This window comes from Kwoniella shandongensis, chromosome 1, assembly GCF_008629635.2.
Source record: "Kwoniella shandongensis chromosome 1, complete sequence".
Classification (NCBI taxonomy): Eukaryota; Fungi; Basidiomycota; class Tremellomycetes; order Tremellales; family Cryptococcaceae; genus Kwoniella; species Kwoniella shandongensis.
Genome location: NC_089287.1, coordinates 279,053 through 302,742, shown reverse-complemented (window position 1 = coordinate 302,742; position 23,690 = coordinate 279,053). Strand labels below are relative to the sequence as shown.

The 23,690-nt window shown below is 49.8% G+C and overlaps 9 protein-coding genes across 9 annotated transcripts; 4 read left to right on the top strand and 5 right to left on the bottom strand.

The window, feature by feature from the left end:
* Positions 1-239: 239 nt before the first annotated feature.
* CI109_100129 (uncharacterized protein) lies at positions 240-3,819 on the bottom strand (the record flags this gene model as incomplete). The annotated part of the gene is made up of 12 exons (XM_032007962.1): positions 240-380; positions 443-699; positions 752-1,363; positions 1,424-1,611; positions 1,664-2,121; positions 2,174-2,404; positions 2,462-2,620; positions 2,675-2,830; positions 2,889-3,135; positions 3,209-3,306; positions 3,439-3,584; positions 3,660-3,819. The coding sequence occupies 12 exons, from the start codon at positions 3,817-3,819 to the stop codon at positions 240-242; spliced, it is 2,853 nt and encodes a 950-aa protein (XP_031857748.1).
* A 199-nt stretch (positions 3,820-4,018) lies between these two features.
* Positions 4,019-8,343, bottom strand: CI109_100128 (uncharacterized protein; the record flags this gene model as incomplete). The annotated part of the gene is made up of 14 exons (XM_032007963.1): positions 4,019-4,187; positions 4,253-4,338; positions 4,407-4,817; positions 4,878-5,088; positions 5,142-5,293; positions 5,352-5,486; positions 5,548-6,113; positions 6,172-6,804; positions 6,860-7,445; positions 7,494-7,594; positions 7,660-7,803; positions 7,859-7,981; positions 8,030-8,208; positions 8,291-8,343. The coding sequence occupies 14 exons, from the start codon at positions 8,341-8,343 to the stop codon at positions 4,019-4,021; spliced, it is 3,549 nt and encodes a 1,182-aa protein (XP_031857749.1).
* Positions 8,344-8,813: 470 nt separating this feature from the next.
* Positions 8,814-11,704, top strand: CI109_100127 (threonine-tRNA ligase; the record flags this gene model as incomplete). The annotated part of the gene is made up of 11 exons (XM_065966724.1): positions 8,814-9,090; positions 9,165-9,652; positions 9,712-9,858; positions 9,914-10,159; positions 10,213-10,243; positions 10,291-10,563; positions 10,627-10,874; positions 10,931-10,987; positions 11,052-11,224; positions 11,297-11,481; positions 11,550-11,704. The coding sequence occupies 11 exons, from the start codon at positions 8,814-8,816 to the stop codon at positions 11,702-11,704; spliced, it is 2,280 nt and encodes a 759-aa protein (XP_065822796.1).
* Positions 11,705-13,056: 1,352 nt separating this feature from the next.
* Positions 13,057-13,698, bottom strand: CI109_100126 (uncharacterized protein; the record flags this gene model as incomplete). The annotated part of the gene is made up of 1 exon (XM_032007965.1): positions 13,057-13,698. One exon carries the CDS (start codon positions 13,696-13,698, stop codon positions 13,057-13,059), a length of 642 nt encoding a protein of 213 aa, XP_031857751.1.
* Positions 13,699-14,271: 573 nt separating this feature from the next.
* CI109_100125 (uncharacterized protein) lies at positions 14,272-15,522 on the top strand (the record flags this gene model as incomplete). Its single annotated transcript, XM_032007966.1, has 4 exons — positions 14,272-14,611; positions 14,745-14,904; positions 15,051-15,121; positions 15,215-15,522. 4 exons carry the CDS (start codon positions 14,272-14,274, stop codon positions 15,520-15,522), a joined length of 879 nt encoding a protein of 292 aa, XP_031857752.1.
* A 296-nt stretch (positions 15,523-15,818) lies between these two features.
* On the bottom strand, positions 15,819-18,220 carry CI109_100124 (uncharacterized protein; the record flags this gene model as incomplete). The annotated part of the gene is made up of 11 exons (XM_032007967.1): positions 15,819-15,883; positions 15,948-16,117; positions 16,178-16,222; positions 16,288-16,562; positions 16,627-16,805; positions 16,881-17,095; positions 17,162-17,361; positions 17,428-17,536; positions 17,607-17,638; positions 17,696-17,776; positions 17,849-18,220. 11 exons carry the CDS (start codon positions 18,218-18,220, stop codon positions 15,819-15,821), a joined length of 1,743 nt encoding a protein of 580 aa, XP_031857753.1.
* A 1,064-nt stretch (positions 18,221-19,284) lies between these two features.
* Positions 19,285-20,504, bottom strand: CI109_100123 (uncharacterized protein; the record flags this gene model as incomplete). Its single annotated transcript, XM_032007968.1, has 2 exons — positions 19,285-19,320; positions 19,398-20,504. The coding sequence occupies 2 exons, from the start codon at positions 20,502-20,504 to the stop codon at positions 19,285-19,287; spliced, it is 1,143 nt and encodes a 380-aa protein (XP_031857754.1).
* Positions 20,505-20,769: 265 nt separating this feature from the next.
* On the top strand, positions 20,770-22,336 carry CI109_100122 (tRNA (guanine-N(7)-)-methyltransferase; the record flags this gene model as incomplete). Its single annotated transcript, XM_032007969.1, has 7 exons — positions 20,770-20,895; positions 20,962-21,020; positions 21,095-21,270; positions 21,456-21,634; positions 21,816-21,886; positions 21,951-22,024; positions 22,146-22,336. 7 exons carry the CDS (start codon positions 20,770-20,772, stop codon positions 22,334-22,336), a joined length of 876 nt encoding a protein of 291 aa, XP_031857755.1.
* Positions 22,337-22,718: 382 nt separating this feature from the next.
* On the top strand, positions 22,719-23,295 carry CI109_100121 (uncharacterized protein; the record flags this gene model as incomplete). Its single annotated transcript, XM_032007970.1, has 3 exons — positions 22,719-22,742; positions 22,838-22,928; positions 23,033-23,295. 3 exons carry the CDS (start codon positions 22,719-22,721, stop codon positions 23,293-23,295), a joined length of 378 nt encoding a protein of 125 aa, XP_031857756.1.
* Positions 23,296-23,690: the final 395 nt, after the last annotated feature.

Below are 23,690 nucleotides of genomic sequence, written 5' to 3'. Positions count from 1 at the left end.
TATTGTACGAGTACCATTGTATATAGACAGTTCGCATTGACGACCATTATGACCTGCATATACTGTTCAGTATCCCATCGAGCCTACCTAAACACAGTGCAGTTAATCAAAGATACTGATCATCGTCGCTCGCTGGGACAGCATAAACGACGCAGCTTATTGAATGCATGCATTTCTCGATACGATTGCACACGATCGTTTCTGATCCGGCGCGGAAAGCTAAAGCAACATCTATCCTCTTACGCCCCAATCACGGTATCCCAAACACCTTTCACCAACTTTTCCGCTCTTCCTTCTGGTGTACCTTCTTCGCTATTACCGACCGCATCGAACACTTTGGTCTGGAGGACCTCTCCGAGAGGAACGAGTTGTGATTGGTACTATCGTGCGCATACACCCCGTTAGCAAGAGTAACAGATACAATGATCATTTACCAACTCACCAGCCTGATGTATTCCCTGTACCAACCCCATCTGGCTCTCACACCCCACATCGCTTCTTCCCCACTATCCAACAACGCCAACACACCCTTCAATCCTTCGTTCGCACTTGTCGACTCTTCAGTAGGGAAACACCACGGTAAGAGCGATGAAACGAATCCCTTTGTCGTAGTGACCAAAACCTTTTCGAGACGAGTCGCTTGAATGTCCAATGAAACTTGGGCATCACGAGCTTCTTTAGATCCCTCTGCTCGAATATCTGACGAACACGCGTCAGTCGAATTGAAATACAACTAGCACTGTCGACTCACCTTCCACAATGTCATCCTCTTCTGTGCCCACATCACCACCCTTCTCCAACTTCTCAGCAGCTCTTCTCGCTCTAGCAGCTTCGTCCTCCCTTTCGATCTCTCTCAATCTTCTCTTGACAGCGCGAACTCGCCCAACATGCTTGCCAAGAGTCATCTTCAACATCTCCCACTTATCTCCATCGGTCCACCCATCACCCTCTTCACTTGCGGCTGATTCTGCTCCGTCATCTGCAAAGATCCAATCGATGACATCTAAACCTTCAAGAATGCCATACTGGATGTATTTGTCAACGGTGACAAGTCGCATCTGACTCGATCTACCCCAGTAAGACGCGACACCTTCGAGAAGCACACGACGGGATGAAGGGTCGGGTGTGAGATATCGAAGCACATCAATGTATCGCTCAGTAGCGTTGAGGAAATGGGAGAATGACCGAGAACCGAGATGGAGAATAGTTTCGACAATCATCCTTCGGAACGCTGGGAAGAGAGGCTCGCCAGGACCCGATGAGGCGTTTGGCATGCCCTCCATGTGCGAAATGAGTTCTGCCGTGGGAAGTTTCTGTCGGAGTAGCTGCAACAGCTCTGCGGCTTCGGCATTGAGAGGGTGGTCTGCACCAAATAGGCAATCAGCAACCGATTCTAACCCATGATCAAGGGTCGAGTACCCACCAGCTTGACCATACGGCCACACTGGGTCTGGCGGCTCCGTGGACATCACACCTGCTCCTTCCGCGGACATGGCCTCGGGAAGGGTTTCCAAAATGCGATCGTGGTACGCCAATCGAACCTCGAGTTCTGCCAATTGGCGCATGAAGGCTCGACGAGGGTGTGAGGCTGGCAAACTCAACTCAGGGATCCTGCATCGCCAGGTCAGCAAGGTACTTCACAGTGAGCCCAAGGGGTACATACCACTCCTTCCACATCCATTGGAATCCGAAATTGCTGAGATGGATAGCAAACCATTCCGCGACTCGTCTCGCAACTTCGACATCCAATCCCTCGCTACCCAATAAAGAGAAGATCTTCCTGACTGCTCGTCCGACGGGGGGTGCGACGGTGTTCGGGCTGATCTTACACAGCTCGGTGATAACGGAGCTGTAGTAGATCAACTTGTGGGGAGATTTTGGGAGACTGAGCATTGATCCGAGCAAAGTCGAGATGATCAGCGATTCGAGAGACCACGTCGAAGGTGGAGGAGGAGCGTCTGCGGGCTGAGATGGTGGCTTGAAAGTATCCCGAGGCAAGTTGCTTCGGAGTGAGAGAAGGAGTCGAGCGCAGTCCTTCCGGTTCACTTCGTAAATGTTAAGCATATCGAGGACGAGACTGCGAAGAGTCCACCCTGATAAGGTGTCTGAGGAAGGGACGACCTGCGGGCTGTCGCATCAGTAACGTATATTTTGGTGGCGCGGGGGAACTCACGTCCTCTGCGAAAAGCTTGAGAGCACCGATGTGGCCTTCGCCAACATCCAAATCGTCTTGATCAACCTCGTACAACTCTGGAGGCATAGTGACCGGTGCCAGCTCATAAGGGTCTGATTGTATCGCATCAGGGTCATCGCGAACTTGTTCCCAGTATCGAGGTAGGACCTCTGGCGGGGCAAAAGCGTCGGCTCGAAGGGAGTGCAGGGCAGTGAGGAACTGATCAAGTGTCTGAGATGGATTTTGTCAGCTCTTGACCAATACCGGAGAGTGGAGCTCATAGCTTACATCGGAATGATTGGAGGGGTCCTGGCCAGAAGCGGTAAGAGGGGTCAAGGGGTCTGCTAGTATCTTAAGGTCACTTCGACGGCCAATGATGTATCCTTCAATATCCGTAATTAACGCCTCGACGTCCTCTGGCGATGTCTCGTATAACACCTTGCCGGACTGTGACGCGCATCAGAAACATCTACCGGCGCGAGATATGAGGGAGTAGCTCACGCGGATAAGACCCTCTCCGACGGCTCTTACAGCCCTTTCGGCTCTGTCACCACCACCTCCCACCTCTTCCAACACAGCGAGCAGGGACTTGAACACCGTCAAGAGGGACGAGGCAGTTACCAGACCGGCAGAGACCAATAACGAAAAGAAGTGCAACTATGTCGTGTTGTCAGTCAATTATTCCGGAATCAAGACAGACCAAAACCACACTTACGGATAACCTGACATTCTGCCATTCCCTACCCTCCAACCAACCTCGGAACGCTCTGCTCAGGTCTTCCAACACCTCTTTGGAGAAATCGACGTCGTCCACCTCGTCGTCCGCCTTTCGTTTCTCTCCAGGCTTAATATCTTGGTCTTGTTCGCCACTATTCCCATCTCCTGCTGAGGGTCGATATCGTCTCGAGAGAGCCAAGAGAAGGACAACGTAGTAGCTGTGTTTTTGAGGTTGCTGTGTGACACTAGATGGCGCATCCAACGGTTAGCATCAGTGTTTGTAGCTAGAATATGACACGGTAGGGGAGAACAACGTACGAAACGCGGAACCCCTCTGTCACACCTTGAGAACCTTCTCTCCAACTTTTCTTCAGCGCCCTCGCCAATCTGGGAGGATCTTCAACTGGGTCGAAATCCTGTCCAAGGCATTGTGATTAGCACGATGACCGGCATGTTTCGCTTGCTTCCCCGAATTGAATCATGCTGATTGACGCTCTTCTTGAGTGCAGGCTGTACCAGCCTCAGGACGATAGATGACAATGACATACCTCATCGTCACCGAGCTTGATGACCATCTTCTTCAATCTGTTGTTCGAGTTCTCAGGTATGGGTGGCCTCGTATCTCTCCCTCCTCCTCCACCACCCCCACCGCCAGACCAACCACCTCTGCCTCTTGGTGGTCCCCTTCTATCATCTACACGTATCAGGGAAAGAGCAGGATCAGCTATCGGGCAGTACTTCTTGTCAGTATGAATACTGATCAACATACCTCTTCGAAATCCACCTCCACCACCACCACCTCTTCCTCTTCCACCTCCATAACCTCCACCATAATCTCCGCCTCCATAGCCACCACCACCACCACCACCACCACCACCGTAGCCTGTGGGATTCATGGGTAGACCGTTGTACCCGTTTTGATAACTCATTGTCGCGTCGAGACCTCGCTATGCGATTTGGAACGGTTAATGTTGATGGGATTTATGGAACGTTGAAATGACAGAATGCGACTTTTGACTTTGTCCACAAACGCAACGCGACGGAATCAAATCAATACTGTTTGTGGCACTTTCTTCTTTCTCTAACTGCATTATCACTTCAACATGCTACATTGAATACTGACGTGCCCTAATCTTCGTCCTCATCGACATCTTCTTTATCCTCGGCGTCGACCGCCATTGCCTCGCCATTCTCGTCACCTCCGTTTGTCGCGGAAGCAGGACTGTCAGCCTCTGCAGGTGCAGCGTCATCACCATTTTCCTCCTCGTCGGAATCTGAAATATATGCCTTTGATTTACTAGAGAATTGCCAGAGTGCACATCAGAATCGTTGATCCACAAAAGGACGCTGGCATGCACTCACAATTGCTTCCCTTTCTTGGCGGCGCCTTGGTTGATATCGTCCTCGTCCTCGTCATCCGGATCTTCAACCTGTCTCTTTGACTTTCTCTGTTTAAACGGCATTGATTCAGCACTTGACCCCCTTTGCCCTCGTTGATATGTATCGCTACACTCACCTTGGCTTTGAGCATTGCCAAAGTATTTCTAGCTCTGTCTGCCCTTACTACTTCCTCGTCCACTTCTTCACCATCATTATCATCTCGATCATCCTCATCCAGACTCATCTTCTCCTCCTCGCTACTCTCAGCATCACTCTTTCTTCTCGCCTTTCTACTCTTCTTCCCACCCTCTTTAGGCTTTCTCTGCTTCCTCTGTTTCTTCTCTTTGGGAGCTTCCTCATCTCCACTTTCAATTGCTCCTCCTTCCTTACGCTTCTTACGCTTCTCGATATTAGCAAGTCGTTTGGCCTCCTCTTCAGCTTGTCGAGCATTGAGCTCTTCTTGCCAAGCAAGAGCCTCCTCACGAGCTTTACGACGTTGCTCGGCCAATTCAGCTGCCTTCGCTTCAATCTCCGCTTGTCGAGCGGCCTAAGTCATTACAAAACGTTAGCGACTTGCTCCTGTAGCGAGACTCATAATATCGCTCACCTCGGCAGCCTGTATTCTCGCTTGCTCCTCGGCCCTCATCCTTCTAGCTTCCTCCACACGAGCTTGAGTCTCGCCCTCGTATGCCTCCTGTTTCTCCAGCTCCGCTGGCGCTCTTCGTAGCAGACCATCACCGTATCGCGCTCTTTGGTCTGCCAGATCGGGATCGTAGGGGAGAGCCCCAGATTTATCAATCGCAAAGGCACGGAAAGTGCTACGAGGTTCATGTTAGCCACTGACGACCCAATTAGTGAAATTAGGGCTCACTTGGCAGCTTGCTGTGCTTGCTTGAGGGCCACTTGTAACTCTTCAAGAGTTCGCTTGGATGGTTCGAGCGAGAACAACATCTCTGCCGCCTTCTGCTGGATCATTGCGATGTTGTATAAGATTGCTCGATCACTCGGCTGAATGTGCATAGCCTGCGTTGAACTGACAATTAGCGAGATATCCTTTTCAGAAGTGCAATGAGAGACCGACCTGTTGACAGTAACCAAGAGCTTTCGACATGGCTGTGAAATTGCTTTCTCTATTGGCAAGCGCATACCATGCTCGAGCAAGATATAAGAGAACCGATACATCGCGGCCCTTGAAGGCGTTCGATGCAGTGCCATACTATCAAGATTATATCCTGCATTAGCGATTTTCCCTTGCTGACTGATGTCATGTCACTCACCGACTCGATCGCCTTCTCTTCCTCACCTCGGATGAAGAAACAGTGTCCCATATTGACGTTGACGGGTCCTTCACTCAGAGAGTCCTTGATCCTGCTGAAGATACCCAATGCTTGTCCTGCCAATCTTGCTCGCATTTTCCCTTCGTCCGCTCCATTCAGAGCAGCGCCTTTCGGCGCCAAACTGTCCTCTGCCAATGCGATCGCCAGACCTTGCGCAGCTTGAGCGGAAGTCGGATCGAGGTGCAATGCTCGTTCATAAGCTTCGGCTGATCGAAGATATTGCTTCGGTCGATCGGCAAGCTCTTGTCCGGATTTCGCTTCTCGTCCAAGGGTGAAGTGAAGCCATCCCAAAGCGCAGAAAGTGTACGCATCTGCACGGTCGAACTTGAGAGTTTGGGTCGTGAAAGCGAGGGCTTCTTTGTGAGAACCAATGGTGATCAAGGAATTGGTGTATACCGATCGTAGAGTGATGTTGGTTTCGTCGGATTTCAAACATTCTTTGAGAAGAGTATGGGCGTCGTAGTTTCTTCCAGCAGAAGCCGCAATCAGGGCAAGCCGAACTTTGGCTGTAGTAAGTAGTATCAGCAATCCACAAAAAGTTGAATGTCTTCGCAATCAACTCACATTCCATGTGTTCTGGATGTTGTCGCAACACATCTCGGTACCACTGGGCTGCCTTGACGTTGTCACCACCTTCCTCGTACGCTCGACCGAGATTGTATGCCAAGACTGTTTTCAGAACCTCTGCGTCCTTCCCAGTCTCCGAAGCAAGTTTTTGCAGCGCCTCCTGGTACATCCTCTCGGCTGTCTCTACGCTGCCCTGAAGCTGGAACAAAGCTCCAAGGTTGTCTGAAAGTCGGATCGCACCAAGATCTGGAGGTTGAAGGTCCTGAGATGGTTCGTCGCCCGCCAGCTTCTCATCAGATTTGATTGACAGAGCCGTTTGGTATGCCGCGATGGCCTTTTCCAGACTTTCGCCTTGCCACAGTTTGGCGAGATCGACAAAGATGTCTGCATCTGTTCCAATACCTCGAAGCTTGGCCCAATCTTCATCCGTTTCCGCCGATGCGACCAGATTGTGCATTTCGGTAAGCATGTTACGAGCCGTTATTCGGTTCTTGGCAAGTTCATCGGCCGGCATACCAGGATGGGGATAAGCGAGAAGGCAAGCGTGGAGAACGGTGTATTCGAGCGGCCCCTTGCCGTTCAGTCGCTTTGCGGTTTGCTCAATGAAATTGAGAGCCTCTCGAAGGTTCCCTGCAAATAAGATTAGTAAGCTGTTATCTGATCGGAGGAATCCTTTGATGCTCACCGCTTCTGATAGCGATCTGCCCGAGAGTCAACTCTGCTATAATGTTGACTGCGCCAGCGTCTTCGGCCTTCGCGGCCGCGATATACGGTCCAGCATCCGCAACATCTCCGCCGATAAACCCTAGTCTCCCTCGTTCGGCATTCGCCAATACCGAATGTCGTCTGTTGTCAGAATGCTGAATAGCTCGTTCTGCCAGTTTGGAAGCAACTGGTATTTGACCTCCCTGTCCACTGATGCTTGCCAGAGCCAAAGCTGAAGCTGAAGATTTGTTGTTGAGCTTGAAAGCTCGTTGGACGAAGGCCACTCCTTCCGCCGCTAATTTTAATCGTTCCTCTCGTGCTATTGACGGTTCACGAGAAGTGTTGAGGGAAGCGAGACCGAGGAGGAGAAGACAGACCCATGACGAGGGCTCGCGTGCCAGAGCACGTTCCCAGGCGATTCGTGCTTTAGCTTTGTCACCAAGTTGCCAGAGACATAGACCAAGACCGATACGAGGGTCGGGACTCATGTCGGGATTGAGAGAGAGAAGTTTCTGGTAGGTCTGAAGAGCTTGCTCGTGTGATCGACGGGCGAATTGCAGTCGAGCCTATAGTAGAGTCAGTATAGGTCACATGGGGAGAAACTAAAAGCTGACCTGAGCGGTAAGGGCAATGAGGTTGTTCGGTTGCCGTTGAAGCAATCTTTCCACTAGTGGGTGCGCTAGACCGGGTTGTCCAGTAGCAAGGTAGTGAATCACTAGGCAAGAAGCAATGATCAGCACTTGTGACGATGAGCCGGTCGTTGTCATATCAACGACTCACCCCGCCCCATGACCAAGCTGACGGGCTCATCCTCCTGTCCTGCTCCAGACTTCTGCAACGCATCTGTAGCAGCATTCAGGTTGACAGCGGCTTCTTGGTGATGAAAGTCCTTCGTCTTCGTCCCCGGAGCGATCTTGTCGTACTCTAAGATTGAGTCCCATCAGTATGACAACCTTGACCGACTCTGCAAGACACTCACTTGCAGAAGGGAGGATGATTTTTGGAGCTGATCTCGCCAGATGCAGGTGTAGATGCGCCAACATGGCATGTAAGTTGACCAACGCGACAGGGTCCGGATGTCTTCCAGGTCCACCAGCGAAGACTACATCCCCAATAAGCTTGGCTTTTCTGTTAAAAGCAATAAACTTACAGGAAATACCTCTGTGGAGGAGTTCATCTGCTCTTGCCCACCGACTCTGCCTCCAGTGCTCGCTAGCTATCAGTGTCCAATCTCTACATTCTGCCGAGTAGTCTGCCAACATATCAGGGATGACGGCGGCGATCTCATCGTCTGCGAGGGAGTTGAGGTCAAGGTCGGTCTGGATACCGCTGTGAGTTTGAACATTACAAGAAACAGGAGAGCAGGTTGTCAGTGTGACTTCCGGAGCAAAGCGAGTGTGTAAATGCTCACCCTTGACCGACAATGACGATTGTCCTCTCGGCTTGAGGTTCTACTTCTGCCATATTGCTGGAAAGTGGGATCTGGCAAGGTTCGATATACAGTGGATGAAGATCAAGTATTGCTGCATATAGAGGATCAACGAGCTGTTTTCGAAGTTAGAACCACCCCGTTCACGCGCGAAGTCATTGTCGCGCCTAACTTTCGACTAACCTCCGAAATCTCCCTTGCGCACGCCTATGTCACCATTCAACTTGGATAAAGTTGAGTTATCTTTGTTCGTCGAGTCTGAGCACTTTGTGATCATTCAATTGTTGTTGCCGACTCGAAATTCTCTTGCTATCCTCTCGTCGTCAGTCACACGCATAAAAGCAACATCAATTCGAGTGGATACATGCTCCTTCGCCACTTGATATCTCTTCGAGTTAGATCTATTCCCCACTCAACCTCGTTTTCGGCTCAATTTCTATCTATCAACCGTACTAGGTTTTCACCGAATCTACAACCATTGATACGACCACGACAACACAGTACCATGTCGACCGCTCCTCATCCCGTTTCGTCCACCTCGGAGCCTGCTCGTCCTGCCGAGGGTCTTGAACCCGTGACTCCCGGAGCTAGCGCTACTACCGTCAAGCCTGACGGTGCTAAGAAGGAGGGCAAGGAGAAGAAGGTGAAAGAGAAGAAGGACAAGAAGGGCGCCGCGGGTGGGGCAAACGGACCTCTTGAGCTCAACCCTCCTCCAGAGTTCTTTGCCGAGAGGATCAAGATTTACGACGAGTACAAGGCAAAGTACGACAAATGGGTTTCCGGTGAGCATTCTTCCCATGAAATATAACCGTTCCATGTTGGCTAAAGACACTAACTCGCTATATGTCTACGTTAGAACAACCCCGTGATACCATCACAATCACATTCCCTGACGGCAAAAAGGTCGAAGGTACAGCTTGGGAGACCACTCCTCTTCAATTAGCCCGTGACATCTCTACATCGCTCGCCGACCGAATCATCATCGCCAAAGTGAACAACCAAGAGCTCTGGGATCTCACAAGACCCCTCGAGGCTTCCTGTACCCTTTCCCTCCTCGACTTCGACTCCCCCGAAAACAATTACGAGGCGAAGCAAGTCTTCTGGCACTCGTCTGCCCACGTCTTGGGAGAAGCTTGTGAGAGGAGATATGACGGATGTTGTCTCGGTTACGGACCACCTTTGGAAGAAGGAGGTTTCTTCTACGACATGGGTCTTGCGGACGGGAGGACCATCAACCAGGATGATTACAAGGGTATCGAGGATGTCGCAAAAATCGCCGTCAAGGAGAAGCAACCTTTCGAGAGACTGGAATTGCCAAAGGAGGTGTTGTTGGAGATGTTCAAGGTGGGTGGACGCTGATCATAAACGTGGTAGTTGAGGTGCTCATCCCGCCCTCGTTACAGTACAACAAGTACAAGCAACATTATATCAACGACAAGGTTCCTGATGGAACCTCCTCGACCGTCTACCGATGTGGTCCTCTTATCGATCTCTGTCTCGGTCCTCATGTTCCTCACACTGGTCGAATCAAGTCTCTTGCTGTGACCAAGGTGAGCTTTGGCGACCTGTATCGCGGTCTGATCAGTACTGATAACGAGCCTGCAGAACTCCTCTTCCTACTTCCTCGGTGACGCCAAGAACGACGCCTTCCAACGTGTGTACGGAATGTCATTCCCGGACGCCGCGCAGATGAAGGAGTACAAGAAATACCTCGAGGAGGCTGCCAAGCGAGATCACCGAAAGATCGGTAAAGAGCAAGAACTTTGGTTCTTCAATGAGCTGAGTCCCGGAAGTTCTTTCCTTTTACCAATGGGTATGAGAATCTACAACACCTTGGTCGAATACATCAAGGTGAGTTAATTCAGCATGTGGAAGACAATGTAAACTCAATGATTTTTCTGTAGGCCGAATACTTCAAGCGTGGCTTCACAGAAAGTGAGTCGGTTAGCACAGTCCGACGACCATGACTGACAGATTCCCAGTCGGTACACCTAACATGTTCAACTCCAAGCTCTGGAAGACTTCCGGTCACTGGGACAACTACTCTGAAGACATGTTCCAGCTCAAGGTCGACGAGGAACAATTTGCTCTCAAACCCATGAACTGTCCTGGTCACTGTCTCGTCTTCGATGCGCGGGAAAGAAGTTACAAGGAGTTGCCGCTCCGATTCGCGGAATTCGGTATCCTGCATCGTAACGAAGCCAGTGGTGCTTTATCCGGTCTGTCGCGAGTCCGAAGATTCGTGCAAGACGACGGTAAGTTGGATCCGTAGTACACAAGAAGGGGGGATCGCTGTGCTGACGGCGGTCCCAAAACAGCACATATCTTCTGTACTCCTGACCAGGTCGCTGGCGAGCTCTACTCTGCTTTCGAATTCCTCGACGCTGTTTACAAACCTTTCGGATTTACCTACAAGGTCGGACTCTCCACAAGAAATCCCAAAAAGTGGATCGGTGACTTGGCCATTTGGGACAAGGCCGAGGCTACATTGAAAGAGGTTTTGGAATCGAAGGCTCCTGGTAACTGGCATGTCAACGAGGAGGATGCCGCGTTCTACGGTCCCAAAGTAAGTCTCGCTGTTGATGGTGAGAATGGATTGGTACTGACGGATCGTTACCGCAGCTCGACTTCCAGTTAACAGATGCCTTGAAAAGAAAATGGCAATGTGGTACCATCCAAGTGAGTACTGTTTAGCAAATAGAAATGGAGAAGACCGGTGACTGATTTGTGTGCTCGTACCAAGCTTGATTTCAACCTTCCTGAGCGATTCAACCTCAAATACCACAGTTCTGAGCAGAACGCTTCTGATGAGAAGCTTGGGGGACAATTCGCTCGACCCGTCATGATTCACAGAGCTATCCTCGGTAGTATTGAGCGATTTGTTGCTATCGTTACTGAGCAATGTGGAGGTAAATGGTATGTTTTCCCTGACGGTCCCCTAGAAGTGTAAGTACTGGATGAATCAACTAACGCTTCGCTGCACTACAGGCCCTTCTGGCTCTCTCCCCGACAAGTCGTTGTTATCCCTGTCGCTAAGCCTTACGTCGAGTACGCCGAAAAGGTCGCCAAGACCTTCACCGATGCTGGTCTGTTCGCCGAGACCGATGTCAGTGACAACACATTGAATAAGAAGATCAGAAATGCTCAGACCGCTCAATGGAATTTTATCATGGGTGAGTGGGAAGAATTTGCATCAATTATGACCAAAGTCGGAACGCTAACGCCACAATGTCTTATGTAGTTGTTGGTCAAGATGAACTCGATGCTCAAGCCGTCAACATCCGAAACAGAGATGACGAGGTCCAGGGACGAGATGAGACTATCCAGCTCGACGAGGCTGTGAAGAAGTTGCTCGCCCTTAAGGAGACCAAGGCTGCTGTGAGCAAGCTGAACTAGATCACCGAGAGCAATACATGATAAGGTGACGATAATGCATATGCATGGGGACATGTGATGTAGCTATGGACATTTGTGTAGTTGCGGTACCGGATGAGATGGTCGTTTCTCAGACTGTGCATCGTTCAGTCACTTCTACCAAACCTCGTACACAAAAGAGGCGAGTTGGTCGAAATCTTGAATTTCAAGCGAATCAAATGTCACGACGGGCTCGAAAGTCCCGGCTCCTGAAGTGTACTGGGCCGTACTGGTCGAGTCATCGGGATTGATGTCCGGATATGACTGATCTTCGACCTCTAGATAGGAGCTTGCAACATTCTGTTCAATGATCTGACTTTGGCCAGACGACCTTGACGTCGATGCGACAACTGCCTAGCAATCTCCTCCATAACCGCCACCTCGATCTGCTTGATCATCCGTGAATCCCACATCCTTCAGATCCTCATCACTCAATTCAAATTCTCTGTCCAAATTCCGTTTTACCATTCTATCCACATCACTAGATTCAATACTGCTAATCGTGGTATTGAACGTAACTCGTCATCGATTTCGACTGGCGGTCTCTCGATCCCGGGGGAGTGACGATGGATCTGGGTCTGTGTCTACGATCAGTATGGCGTGATGATGAATAGTTGGAAAAGCTGGATGTGGGGAAGGTGGACGATCGATTTATCTTCGTGTCGCATGATGAAGAGCTTATTGGAGCCCGTTTGTTGTCGGGCAACATTTGATCTGCTTGCTTTTCCTGCTTCGTGGATGGTGGGGGACGTATCGGATTTTGTGGTATGGGTGCTTCGAGACGGGTTACAATGACTGGTAACTTACCGAGAGACGTGACTAGGGCATCAGTCCACATCTAATACTTTACAACTGACAAGACACGTTGCTGCTCAGAATTCTGAAACGCCACTCGGGTGTTCGCGAGAGGATACCGCATCTCATCAAAGGTATCTAAAACGTGGTTTGGTATCCCCAGTCTATGGTTCTATCCCATCTCCTATTACAATGAAAAGGAGTATGATACTTACCTCATCATCGGTCAGACTCTGCACAACGACGTTGCGTACAATATCCGAAACATTAATAATTGAAGTCCAGGGACGAGACGAGACGAGACTAGACTATTCAGCTCGACGAGCTTGTGGAGAAGTCAGGCTTCGCCCTCAAGCAGACCTAGATAACGGTGAGCGAGCTGCAATACTGTTGATAACGGAGATCGATACATAAAATGGTGACGACGACTGCATATACACGGGGATATATAATGTAACTATGGACAATTGTGTGATTGCGGTACTGAATGAGATGGTTGTGGAAGGGACTGCGCTTCGTTCGGCTAACAGATTTGCTTCCTAGCCATTGTTTCCGCTTGTGAGAGAGGCGAGTTTGGCAATGTCTTGCAATTGACTCGAGTCCCATTGCGCGGCCAGTCCAGACGCGGCACTTGAACTGAGCTGAGCAGGACCGGAACACAGATCAGGATTGATATCCGGGTAGCGCTGAGGTTCGATCTCAGGATAGTATTGGTAAGAAGCAGGATCTTCAAGGCTTGGACCTCCAGCGGATGGTGCCGGGGCTGGAGCGAAGCCTGTCCATTGCTCTCGATCTTGATGAGATACTCTGTTGGAATGATTTCCAGTAGACGAGTCTCCCGTCAGCTCCACGTCCGACCGGTCCGCGTTTGTGCGCATCTGTCCTTCAGCTGACCTCGTTTGGGTTGTATCCCACAATTCTTCTTCACTGATTTCGTCCCTGTTTTCTTCATCGAATGTCACATGTCGCTTCTTTCGACTTCGAAGTCTGCGCCCGTCCCTCCACGACGGTCCCAAGATCGACGAAAGTCGAGAGTGATCGTCGTGCGGTCGACTCGAATGGTGACGACTCTGAGGAGGCTGCGTGGCAGAGGAGGAGGAAGCTTGATTGGTACTAGAGGTAGAGGAGGTAGAGGTGCCCTGCGTCGAAGAGGAAGATGATTTTCGTCCATGCTTGGCCATTGTTTGAGCTGCTTGTTGTTCTGAGTCCAGGTACGGCTGTATTGATACTTCAGGTGTAGATAGTTTGCGACCGGGTTGTGATATGTTATGAAGAGAGAAACGCGGGGGGCAAGGGGGGAGGAGGGGGTAAATCTGTTTCTAGGTCACAACGATATTTCGATGACAGATATTCGAAACGCTATCCTGGTCCTCCTGAATGGATGCGCGCTAACACAAAGGTCATCTTGACATTGTCATCCTAGTATACAATCGCATGCCTTCTCCTGTCCAACGAAAGGAGTAGCATATGTATGTCATCATCCCATGCTGTACTTTGCTCATTTACATTACATACAGTAATTGGAACAGACGACAGGGCACCCTTTCATATCGTTCGAAGACCTCGCCACCTTCTCGCCACATTTACCTATGGTGAGTAAAAATTGATTCCGTAGACCTCCACTCTGGCCTTCGATGTTTTTCTGTAATTTCCACGCACAAGTGCACTGTACCTCAGTTCATCTTCAATCTGCGAGACAAATATAACAATTCAGATTTGACAATCATACCTCACCCGGTGACAACAGCATTATCATGGAGCCTACATCAAAGAAGATCTCCAAGCGAGCTCGTGACGCCGAAGTCGACGTAAATTCCGAGGGCGACGACGACCACCCTTCTCCTTCCTCTTCGACGTCCAAGCTTCCTCTTGCTCGTGCCGAATCCCCTTCCCCTTCTCACGAGGATGAAGATCAATTAGCAGGCTCTTCGACCTCTCGCAAACCTAAACATGTGAAGAAGAAAGCGAAGAAGACCAAATCGCCTGGTATCGTCTATATTTCGAGATTACCGCCGGGTATGACACCGCAGAAAGTTAGGCATCTGATGGGGAGGTGGGGTGATGTTGGTAAAGTCTATGCGCAGAGGCCGGACGGTGAGTGTTTTGCATTGCTTGTGCTTGGGATTTTAGTGCTTGCTCCCGAGAAAAGTACTGCATGCCAATGAGAATGCAATCGACTCGAGATCATGAACAATAAGCTGATTTTCTGCGATTTTCTGTATCATAGCCCCAAGCGGTCACAATCCCAATGTGTCACAACCGAAAAAACAAAAACATGCCAGTGCAAACTTCACAGAAGCTTGGGTCGAGTTCCTAGACAAGTCGATCGCGAAGACGGTAGCGAGCATGTTGAATGCGCAGGTTATAGGTGGGAAAAAAGGTGATCGGTGAGTGCGGGTCCCGGGCGCGATCATGCCTTCCATCTGCCTTGTTGGTTTTGGGATACACACGGACCGAAGGTGTTGTAGCCGGAGAAGAGGGTAGGAGGTTGAGTCTGTGGACGATGAGCTGATGATGGCTTCCTCGGGTACAGATGGAGAGACGATATTTGGACAATGAAGTATCTTAGTGGGTTCAAGTGGGAAATGCTAGGAGAGCAAGTCGGTAAGTATCCATCCATCCCTTACCTGCAAATAAACCAAATTCGATTTTCGAAGGATCACCTGCCTGACTGACCGACCCTCGCTCGTCCCATAGCATACGAACGACAAGCCCATAATGCCCGATTACGAACTGAGATTGCCCGATCCAAGACTGAACAATCTGAATATCTGAAGAACGTCGAGCTGGCTCGAGTATTAAAAAAGCGAGAAGCCAAGAAAGTGGAGACTTCTGCCAGTGGTGGTGCAGGCGCAGGACAAAGTGCACCAGCAGCAGCTGGTATTGATAGCGAGGGAAGGGCGAAGGGTGAATCGAAGGGTTATAGACAAAGACAGGTTGTAGATAAGGGTAAGAGCTTTGAAGGCAAGGGCATGGATAAAGTCCTGGGAAATGTCTTTGGATAAGCAATAAAGTGTAGCTTTGATCGTACATATGCACATGTCGTGATGTCTTGCGCATCGAACAGTCGCGTCGTCGCGGCTTCAAAGATAGCATGAGCATGGGGTGGAAAGTACGTTGCATCTAATCGTCTAGGTAAACATGCTTGTGATTTCTATTGCGGTCTATCAATCTACAATAAATGGTGGGTTTGGGAGGCGATTGGAATTAGTGATAGTGATTGAGAGAAGATCAGAGGAAGAGAAATCGTTGCGTTTGTATTGTATTATATTGTCCATCATGTTGTTCCGACATACAGGTTTCACAATTTGCCAACGTCCTTGGCCAAGTGTACCTTTCTCAAAGTCACTCCAGCAATGATCATAGCTAATTACCCCAGGTGATTCGTCAGCAAAACGCCTTCATAACGTATTGGTCACAAGATACTCACAGAGCCATGAGAAACCCGCCATGATCCAGAATGTGATCCTCAGACCTTGGAGCAGCGAACCAGTCTGGTTGCTCACGACAGTCTGGATGAGACTACAGAGGCACACACCAACGGTGCTTGCGATCTGGAGGGAAGTTTGGAAGAGTGCTCCCGCGAGAGATTGTTCATCCCTATGAAATTGTCAGTCGAGGTTCCGATGATATGTTCCGCTTTGTTTCGAGGCGACTCACTCTACGACCAAGTTGGAGATTAAAACTGAACCGATCCCGACAGTACTGAAATCGCGCTCACGAATGTCAGCCATCTCTCTATATGTCCGTGGAGGACCGTATACACTCACAAATCCGCTCCGAAAGGCGTCATGATATTGCTCACAAACTCGTTCGCCCAATACGTCCTTCCAAGAGGCTCGATGGCGAACAGCCATTGCGCCGCGGCGGTACAGAATCCACCAAACATAAGAAGATAAGGTGCTCTCACTCTCGGGGCCAGCAGGGGTACGAGGAAACATGCGATCATGCCGACGATGGGGGCGGCAAGGATATGGAGCGCGTTGGAGAGAGGTGATTCGCCCTTGAGGTTCTGATACCAGATTGTGGTGAGGTAAAGCCAGCCCTATGAGGATACTCAGAGGTCAGTCAAACTACTAAGGATGTGAAAATGGTCAAGGTGAACCCACAGAGATCGGAAGGTAAGCGAAGAAGCTCAGTGCGAGGACAGAGGTGACCTTCCATTCGTGTCGCCTAAACACGCCAAGGTGAACAAGAGGTGGGATAGATGTACGTGTGGCGGCAAAGTGTTCCCAGAAGCCGAAACCGACTATCATAACAATGGAGATGGCAAAGACAGCAGGGATGTCTGCGACAAAGGAGAAACATCAGTAATATGTCACAATTTCATGTTGGACGCTGAGATTATAAAAGGTACACTTACAAGGCTCTTTCCAGCCGTTCTCGACGAGACCGCTTTGAGTAATGGAGAAGCAGAACAATGCGAGACCCGAGGTGATGATAGCCGCTCCGATCCAGTCGACTCGACGATTGGTTACATGCACCTTGGGAGGTTCGGCGGGGATGACGTACCACCCGACGATCAAGGGGAAGAGAGCGAGGCCCCCAAGAATGTAGAAGACGTATTGCCAGGCGCGGCTGATAGTATCATACTGAAATTAGTAGCCGTAATTGTGGGATACAGCATAACAGAGTACAACTCACGGGTTGACCCCTGATACCAGACCAGCAATGACTTGACCTGGACCACCTCCGACAGGATAACCCAAAGCCAAGGCTGAAAAAGCGATTGTTCGTCCAGGCTCTTCGTCGAATGTCACTCCGATGATACCAAAAGCAGCAGGCAGAGCGACGGAGATTGCAAGACCGGTGAAGGCTCGGATTACACAGATACCGATGTAGTTCTGGCAAGAAGTGAGTGGTCTCGTCAGTTCGACAAAATCAAGCAAGATGATTTCGAGGTGACTTACATGAATGACACCAGAAATGATGTTGAAGATGAGAAAGAAACCCATCCCGCCGAGATAGAGGTACTTTCTGCCGTACAGGTCTGCGAGTCGTCCAGCGAGGAGAAGACCGCTGTGGGCACATGAAACAATGATCAGTCTTTGTCACTCGTTCTATGTTGTTGCTGATGCTGAGGACATACCACGCGTAGGCAAGTGAGTAAGCTGAACCGATCTGTTATACCACTCGTCAGTATGTCGCATGCAGACCCATTTGGTGCAATTCACTCACCCATTGCGCTTGAAGCTCTGTGATGCCCAAGTCTTTCGCCGAGCTTGGGATGTTGATAAGTGAAGCTGCAGAGGTAGCGGACTAGGTATAACCACGGTATGTCAGCCTCGCCTCCTGCACTGCCTGCTATAGAGGAAGATCGTTACGACTCACGGCAACAAAAGTCGTGCTCATCATGACAGCACCGAGGACGATCCTCCTCCCCTTTGATAACGTCTTCTTCTCAGGAACATAGGACGATAAGGGAGGTGGCGGCACATCGTATGGTGTTTGTTGACCCGATTCCAAACTCCCTTCTTCCTCATCCTTCGATGATGAAAATGGAACTGCCTTCTCCTTCTCGGATGATTCGGAGATCCGACTAGTCGCTCGAGAAAGAGCAGGACTGTCGACTAAGGTAGAGGAAGAGAAGAGGAATGGTCGATCTTCTGTGGCCGCAGGTGTGGTGGCGGCTGAAGTTGTGGTTGAAGGGAGATTGAGATATCGATCTTCCAAGTTGAGCTTGAAAGCGGGAGCGGAGGGCATGGTGAAGTGTATGTCGTCTAGCGATTGAGCGAAAAAGAGTGGTTGTGGTGGAGTCTATACGTATATCCAAGAGGGGCGAGCTGAAATTATATGAGAATGTAAGAATCTATATATCTATCGGTCTCTATGTCTATGTCTATATCTATAGCTCCACAATCTGCACAACGAGAACGAACACGAACTAAAGACACCACACAACCGAACTAAGCCGAGTCTATGATTGATCAGTAAAGAAGATTGAAGAAACGATCCAAAAGTTCACGTTGGAGCTTGGCTCTATTATATACTATCTGCTCATGTCGTCAACTTTTACTTCTACCAAACGCGTCAGTCCTCTTTGTCCGATATGACTTGTCGGCGGCTTTCCAAAAATTTGGACAGACAGAAACATTGTCTGCGTCGGTCCGCCCTGTCGATCGTTGTTCGCCGCCGCCGCCGCCGCCGGGTCTCAGTGTAGGGACTACGGATACCGAACGGACAGAGCTGTACTATACCACAGTCGTTGGGTAGCCAGCCCATCGCAAGAGAAGATTTTGTTATTGGGATAAGCTTAAGGGACAACATCGGGTATTACTTGGCATAGTGCTCCAGATAAAGTCCGTAATCTCTCCATTCCCTTACGGAGTTCCGATATCGGACATGGCCAGATATATTTGCGCGCCTAAGTGTTAGACATCTCATCACGGTGGTAATCTCAATAGGAGTGCAGAGGTGAAAAGGAAGCGGCAGATGGTTAGTCGTCACACAGGTGATATGCATGGTGCTCGACTTTGCTGTCGGCTCGTGTGGCTCAGTCTAGCAACTGGAAACGACACAAGATACAAATGTCCGATTCCAGCTCAGCAGATTTCGGTGTTCAGAAATAGTCAAAAAGACTTGTGCGGGCGCCGTACATCGCTACTCTCCATGGACTACAGCAACGAGAATTGGCCCAAAAGTATCACCTCGACTTGCTGCAACCAATGGCCACTACCACCAAGTTAGTGGGTCACGAGAAATGCTAGAATGGATGTTATGCATACTCCTCCTATACTCTCTACAAGCTTTGCGGATGTCAAAACCGATTACTTGCCCAGCCTCTTTCTTAAAGCTCGAGTCTCCTGTAAACGGTAAGGACAATTGATGCGCAATCAGCAACTCTTCCCATCGGGTAATTCTAGTGCATATGCCCACTCACCTTTCTCCTCTTCTTGTACTTGTGCTTAGAGATCTTCTTCTTTCTCTTTCTCTTCGTACTGTCCATCTCGACCCTCTCCTCACCCATACCCAAATCGAGCTGCTCCATCGATCTGACGACATTGGATCGTCTACCTCTTGCTGAGGACATGCCGAGGTTGGAAAGCATCGCATTGAGTGATCCGACCACTTCGTCAATATCAGCATCGGCATTGACCTTTTCTGCGACAGCGGTGGTGGCAGAAGAGGAGGTCTGTTTGGCTTCGAATTGGTTGAGGATGGCTTGCCAGTCTTTCTCGTTTTGCTCTTTCAGCTCGGCAGCTTTGTATCCCAAAGTTCCTGTGATCCCGCCAAACTCCAAATCCTGAGCTGCTTCTGAGCTTCCACTTCCGAAATAGAGGGAAGGCTGATGACCTCCCAAATGTTGTGTGAGAGCGGGATGAGAAAGGGTCGAAACGACTTTGAAATGGTCAGAGAGACCATTGGCACTCGCTCGAGAGGGTTTGGCGAGTCTTCGAGCTGGGTTAGGAGGACCAGGAGGGGAGAACAAGTCTTCTGTGATTGGGGTGGTGGAGGGTTTTCGAGGTGTGGTGTAGATGTGTGTGCCCAGATTGAGAGGGAGTGGATGAGCAGGATGAGTGAATGTCGTGTGAAGCTTGAATTGTTCTGGGTAGAGTTGGATAGGTCGGAACTCATTGACGTGGTTCAAGGCAGGTGTAGGGTGGGTAAAAAGCAATCTAGGTGCGGAGGGAATACCGTTAGGTGAAAGCCGCGTCGCGGAAGAGGGTTGGTGAGACAATTCATCGGAAACGAGTTCGAGGTCAAAGGGATCTGCCGAGACTAATCGAGACGAAGATGAACCAGAGGACGTGGAAGGTCTCCTTCGTCCTCTGCCTTCGTGGGAGCGAGAGACGATTGCCTTCGAGGCCACCACCTTCTTCGTGGCGATGGATTTGCTGATCCTACCAGAAACCGGTGAGAGGCGAGTAGGTCGAAGTCGTCCTCTAGTCTGAGGTCGAGCAGAGGAGATGTGAGATGAAGAATGGGTCGGAATTGCGCTCGTGTTTCGAGGGCACGGCACCGACGAATACAGTCGACGGAGGAACATGATGTTTGTGTTCTCCCGCGTGGTTAAGTAGTGATTAGCAGTTTGGAGTTGGAGCGAGAAGAAGTAGAAAGAAAGGAGGTCGAGCAGAGCGTGATGGAGTGAGTTAAGCTCCGTTGGACGATTTCGTGGTCGGCGGTTTTGGACTCTATCACGTGACTTTTGTCTTTTTCCGTTAACATGGCCACCAAAGCAAAGATATTTCACCTTTCTTGACTGACGACTTTGTTCGTACAACAACAGTCATACAAACATCAAGTAGCAAATCATGTCGAAGAGAACCCGAGACGAGACAGATGAGATGGAAGCTGGACCCTCTTCAGCTGTAGCTTCACCTTCACCTGCGCCTAGCGGATTGAGTAATGGTGAAGTGGCTCTGCTTAAAGTTCCTCAGGTAAGTTGACAACAAGCCTTCAGTACCAGAACAGGGATTGTGCTCATGTGCTTGTGATCGCCGTAGAAACGATTCTATAGACAAAGAGCACATGCCAATGTCTTCATCGACCATGAATTAGACTAGTACGTCGCTAGCTTCAGCTCGTATGCCGTAGGCACAGCCAAACTGATAAGACTTCACTCGTTCCGATGTGCAGCCCTAAGAGACCTGAAGAGATGGACTGGGCGACCCACTACCCCCAATATTTCACTTCGACCTCATCTGATGACACGCCGACTAGCTCGAAACAGGTGGAATGGGCTGATGTAGGATGTGGATTTGGAGGATTGTTGATGGCTCTTGCGCCCATGTTTCCCGATACCTTGATGTTGGGTGAGTGACTTGAGCCGGTCCTATGTTGTCTATCTGTGATCACTTCCTACACGAGCTACCACATCCTCCGCCACAATCTTGTTGCTGTCCAGTGACTGTCTTTTCTCTTACACAACGCTTCGCACATCTGTTCTGCAGTATAGCAACTTGCTGACCCGAACATTACACTCCCTCTCGACCTACAGGTATGGAGATCCGAATGTCCGTCACCAAATACGTTACCGACAGAATCGCCGCCACTCGACAAGCCCAATCGTTGTTACCTGCCGACTCGACAGAACATCAATCTGGGGGCTTTCAGAATGTCTCTGTGATCAGAGCGAATTCGATGAAGCACATGCCTAATTTCTTCAAGAAGGGTCAGGTGAGTGTCGCGGTGTTCGAGATTTATTCAGGTGCATCTTGATTGCAGAAGGGCGAATTGGTCGGATGCGTTGGGTCTCAAAGCGACCGGCATTTGACGCGTTGTCTTTGGCGCAGTGGAGAAGACAGCGGATTGCGAGTCATACGGACGATTTCACTGACCAGTGTCATAAACCTCACAGCTCTCAAAGATGTTCTTCCTCTTCCCCGACCCGCACTTCAAGAACCGTAAACACAAAGCGCGAATCATCACGTGGGTGTTTGGATCCCTAACTAGCCAACGCCGTCAACGCTGATGTCCTTTATGTCGTATGTAGAACCGCTTTGATAGCGGAATACGCATACGTCCTTCGACCCGGTGGGATCCTGTACACCGTCACAGATGTCAAAGGTGTGTTTGAACCCCGTCTTATTGCACGCCCAAGATAAAGTGTCCTTTGACAAAGGCTCCCTCGTCCCGTTGATGGTTCTCGTCGACCCAAGCGGAATGTAGCTGATCATCCTTATGGTAGACCTACACGAATGGATGGCTCATCATCTTCGAGCGCATCCATTATTCACACCCATACCTAACGAAGATCTAGTCGATGATCCTATTCTCAAAGCTGCACGAACCGCGACGGAAGAAGGGAGGAAGGTGGAGAGGAACAAGGGCGATAAATGGGTTGCTTGTTTCACAAGAAAGGAGGATCCTGAGGATTGAACGAGGGAAGTTGCTCTGCTCCTCGGATAAGAACCCATATGTTCTGTCACAGTCACTGTGTATTGCTTTGGTATATGCATGCGTTTGTATATCGAGAAAGTCGCCCTTGCCCGTTACTAAAGGATGTGCCAAAAAGGCACAGAAGGCATATTATGAAGTGAAACGACTCCCTTTGGAAGACAATGGAGCGAACGCCTCGTACCTCCTCAGACAGAGTGTGTGCAGCTTCTGATCGCCTTGACTAACTTGAGCAATCCATCAAATCACTCTCCTGTACCTCTTCTGTCCTAGTGTTCTACATGCATCTTTACTAAACCCAGTCAGACAGGCGTATTTCCGGATAGTAACGTACTGATACACTTGTGACGACAGATCATCGCCGATGCCATATCCCAGACCATCTCACGTGAGTACGTTCAGTACCAATACGGCACAACAGTCTTCGGGATCACGACGTCGAAGATTACCCACAGTTGACTGGACTGACTGATCGACGTGCAGACCATCGAACTTACGATACCACACATACTTTCCGATGTCCAATTCGACGAACTTGAAGATCTTGCTTTTCATCAATTCGAAGACAAGCTAGGTGAGTCGGCTAGCCGTTTCGCTCATACTGACATCTCCCCCGATCCCCGATCGATTCTCAGCTGATCTTGCTTGTCTTTCTTTTCGACAATCGATTTGATATAGATGCATGGCCAATCTCATTGAAAATCACATCATCACTCGAAGAATCGTCCAACTCTACCACAACACCTCCAACTGACGGATCACCCTCCTTCACCTCCACTTCCACTCCAGGCGATGGAGCGGATACTGCTCATGGAAGTACGAGACGGACCGAACGTACTACGATCTCTATCGCTACGTCGACTGAGTGGGATGTGGAGAGTGAAGAGAAAGTAAGAGAGATTGTGAGGAATTTGTTGATTGAGATAATGGGTGGAGGGTGAGTCGTTCATCTACCCCAACCACCGCCACCTTCGATCGTGATTCGGTCACACTCAACGCCTCAACTCAAGAGAAGCGTATTGTGTACTCATCAACTGACTGATTGGTCGATTATTTCCCACCGTGCACAGGATCGACATAAAACGAGGGTGACACACAGCCTCATCGAATAGTTCGAGGCAAAATCCCTCCATCATCTCTCGCTGTCAGCCAATCCCACCTCGTTTTCCAGATATGTAATTTTCGTATAGTGCACTCTGCACACGATCTGCTGCTGTGCTAGACGTATCGGACAGAACTCATGTAATCCATCACAATCATATCATATCACAATTAGCATGCCCATGCGTTTTTTCTCATATACGCTCTACAAATTCGCGTCTGCACCCCATGCAAC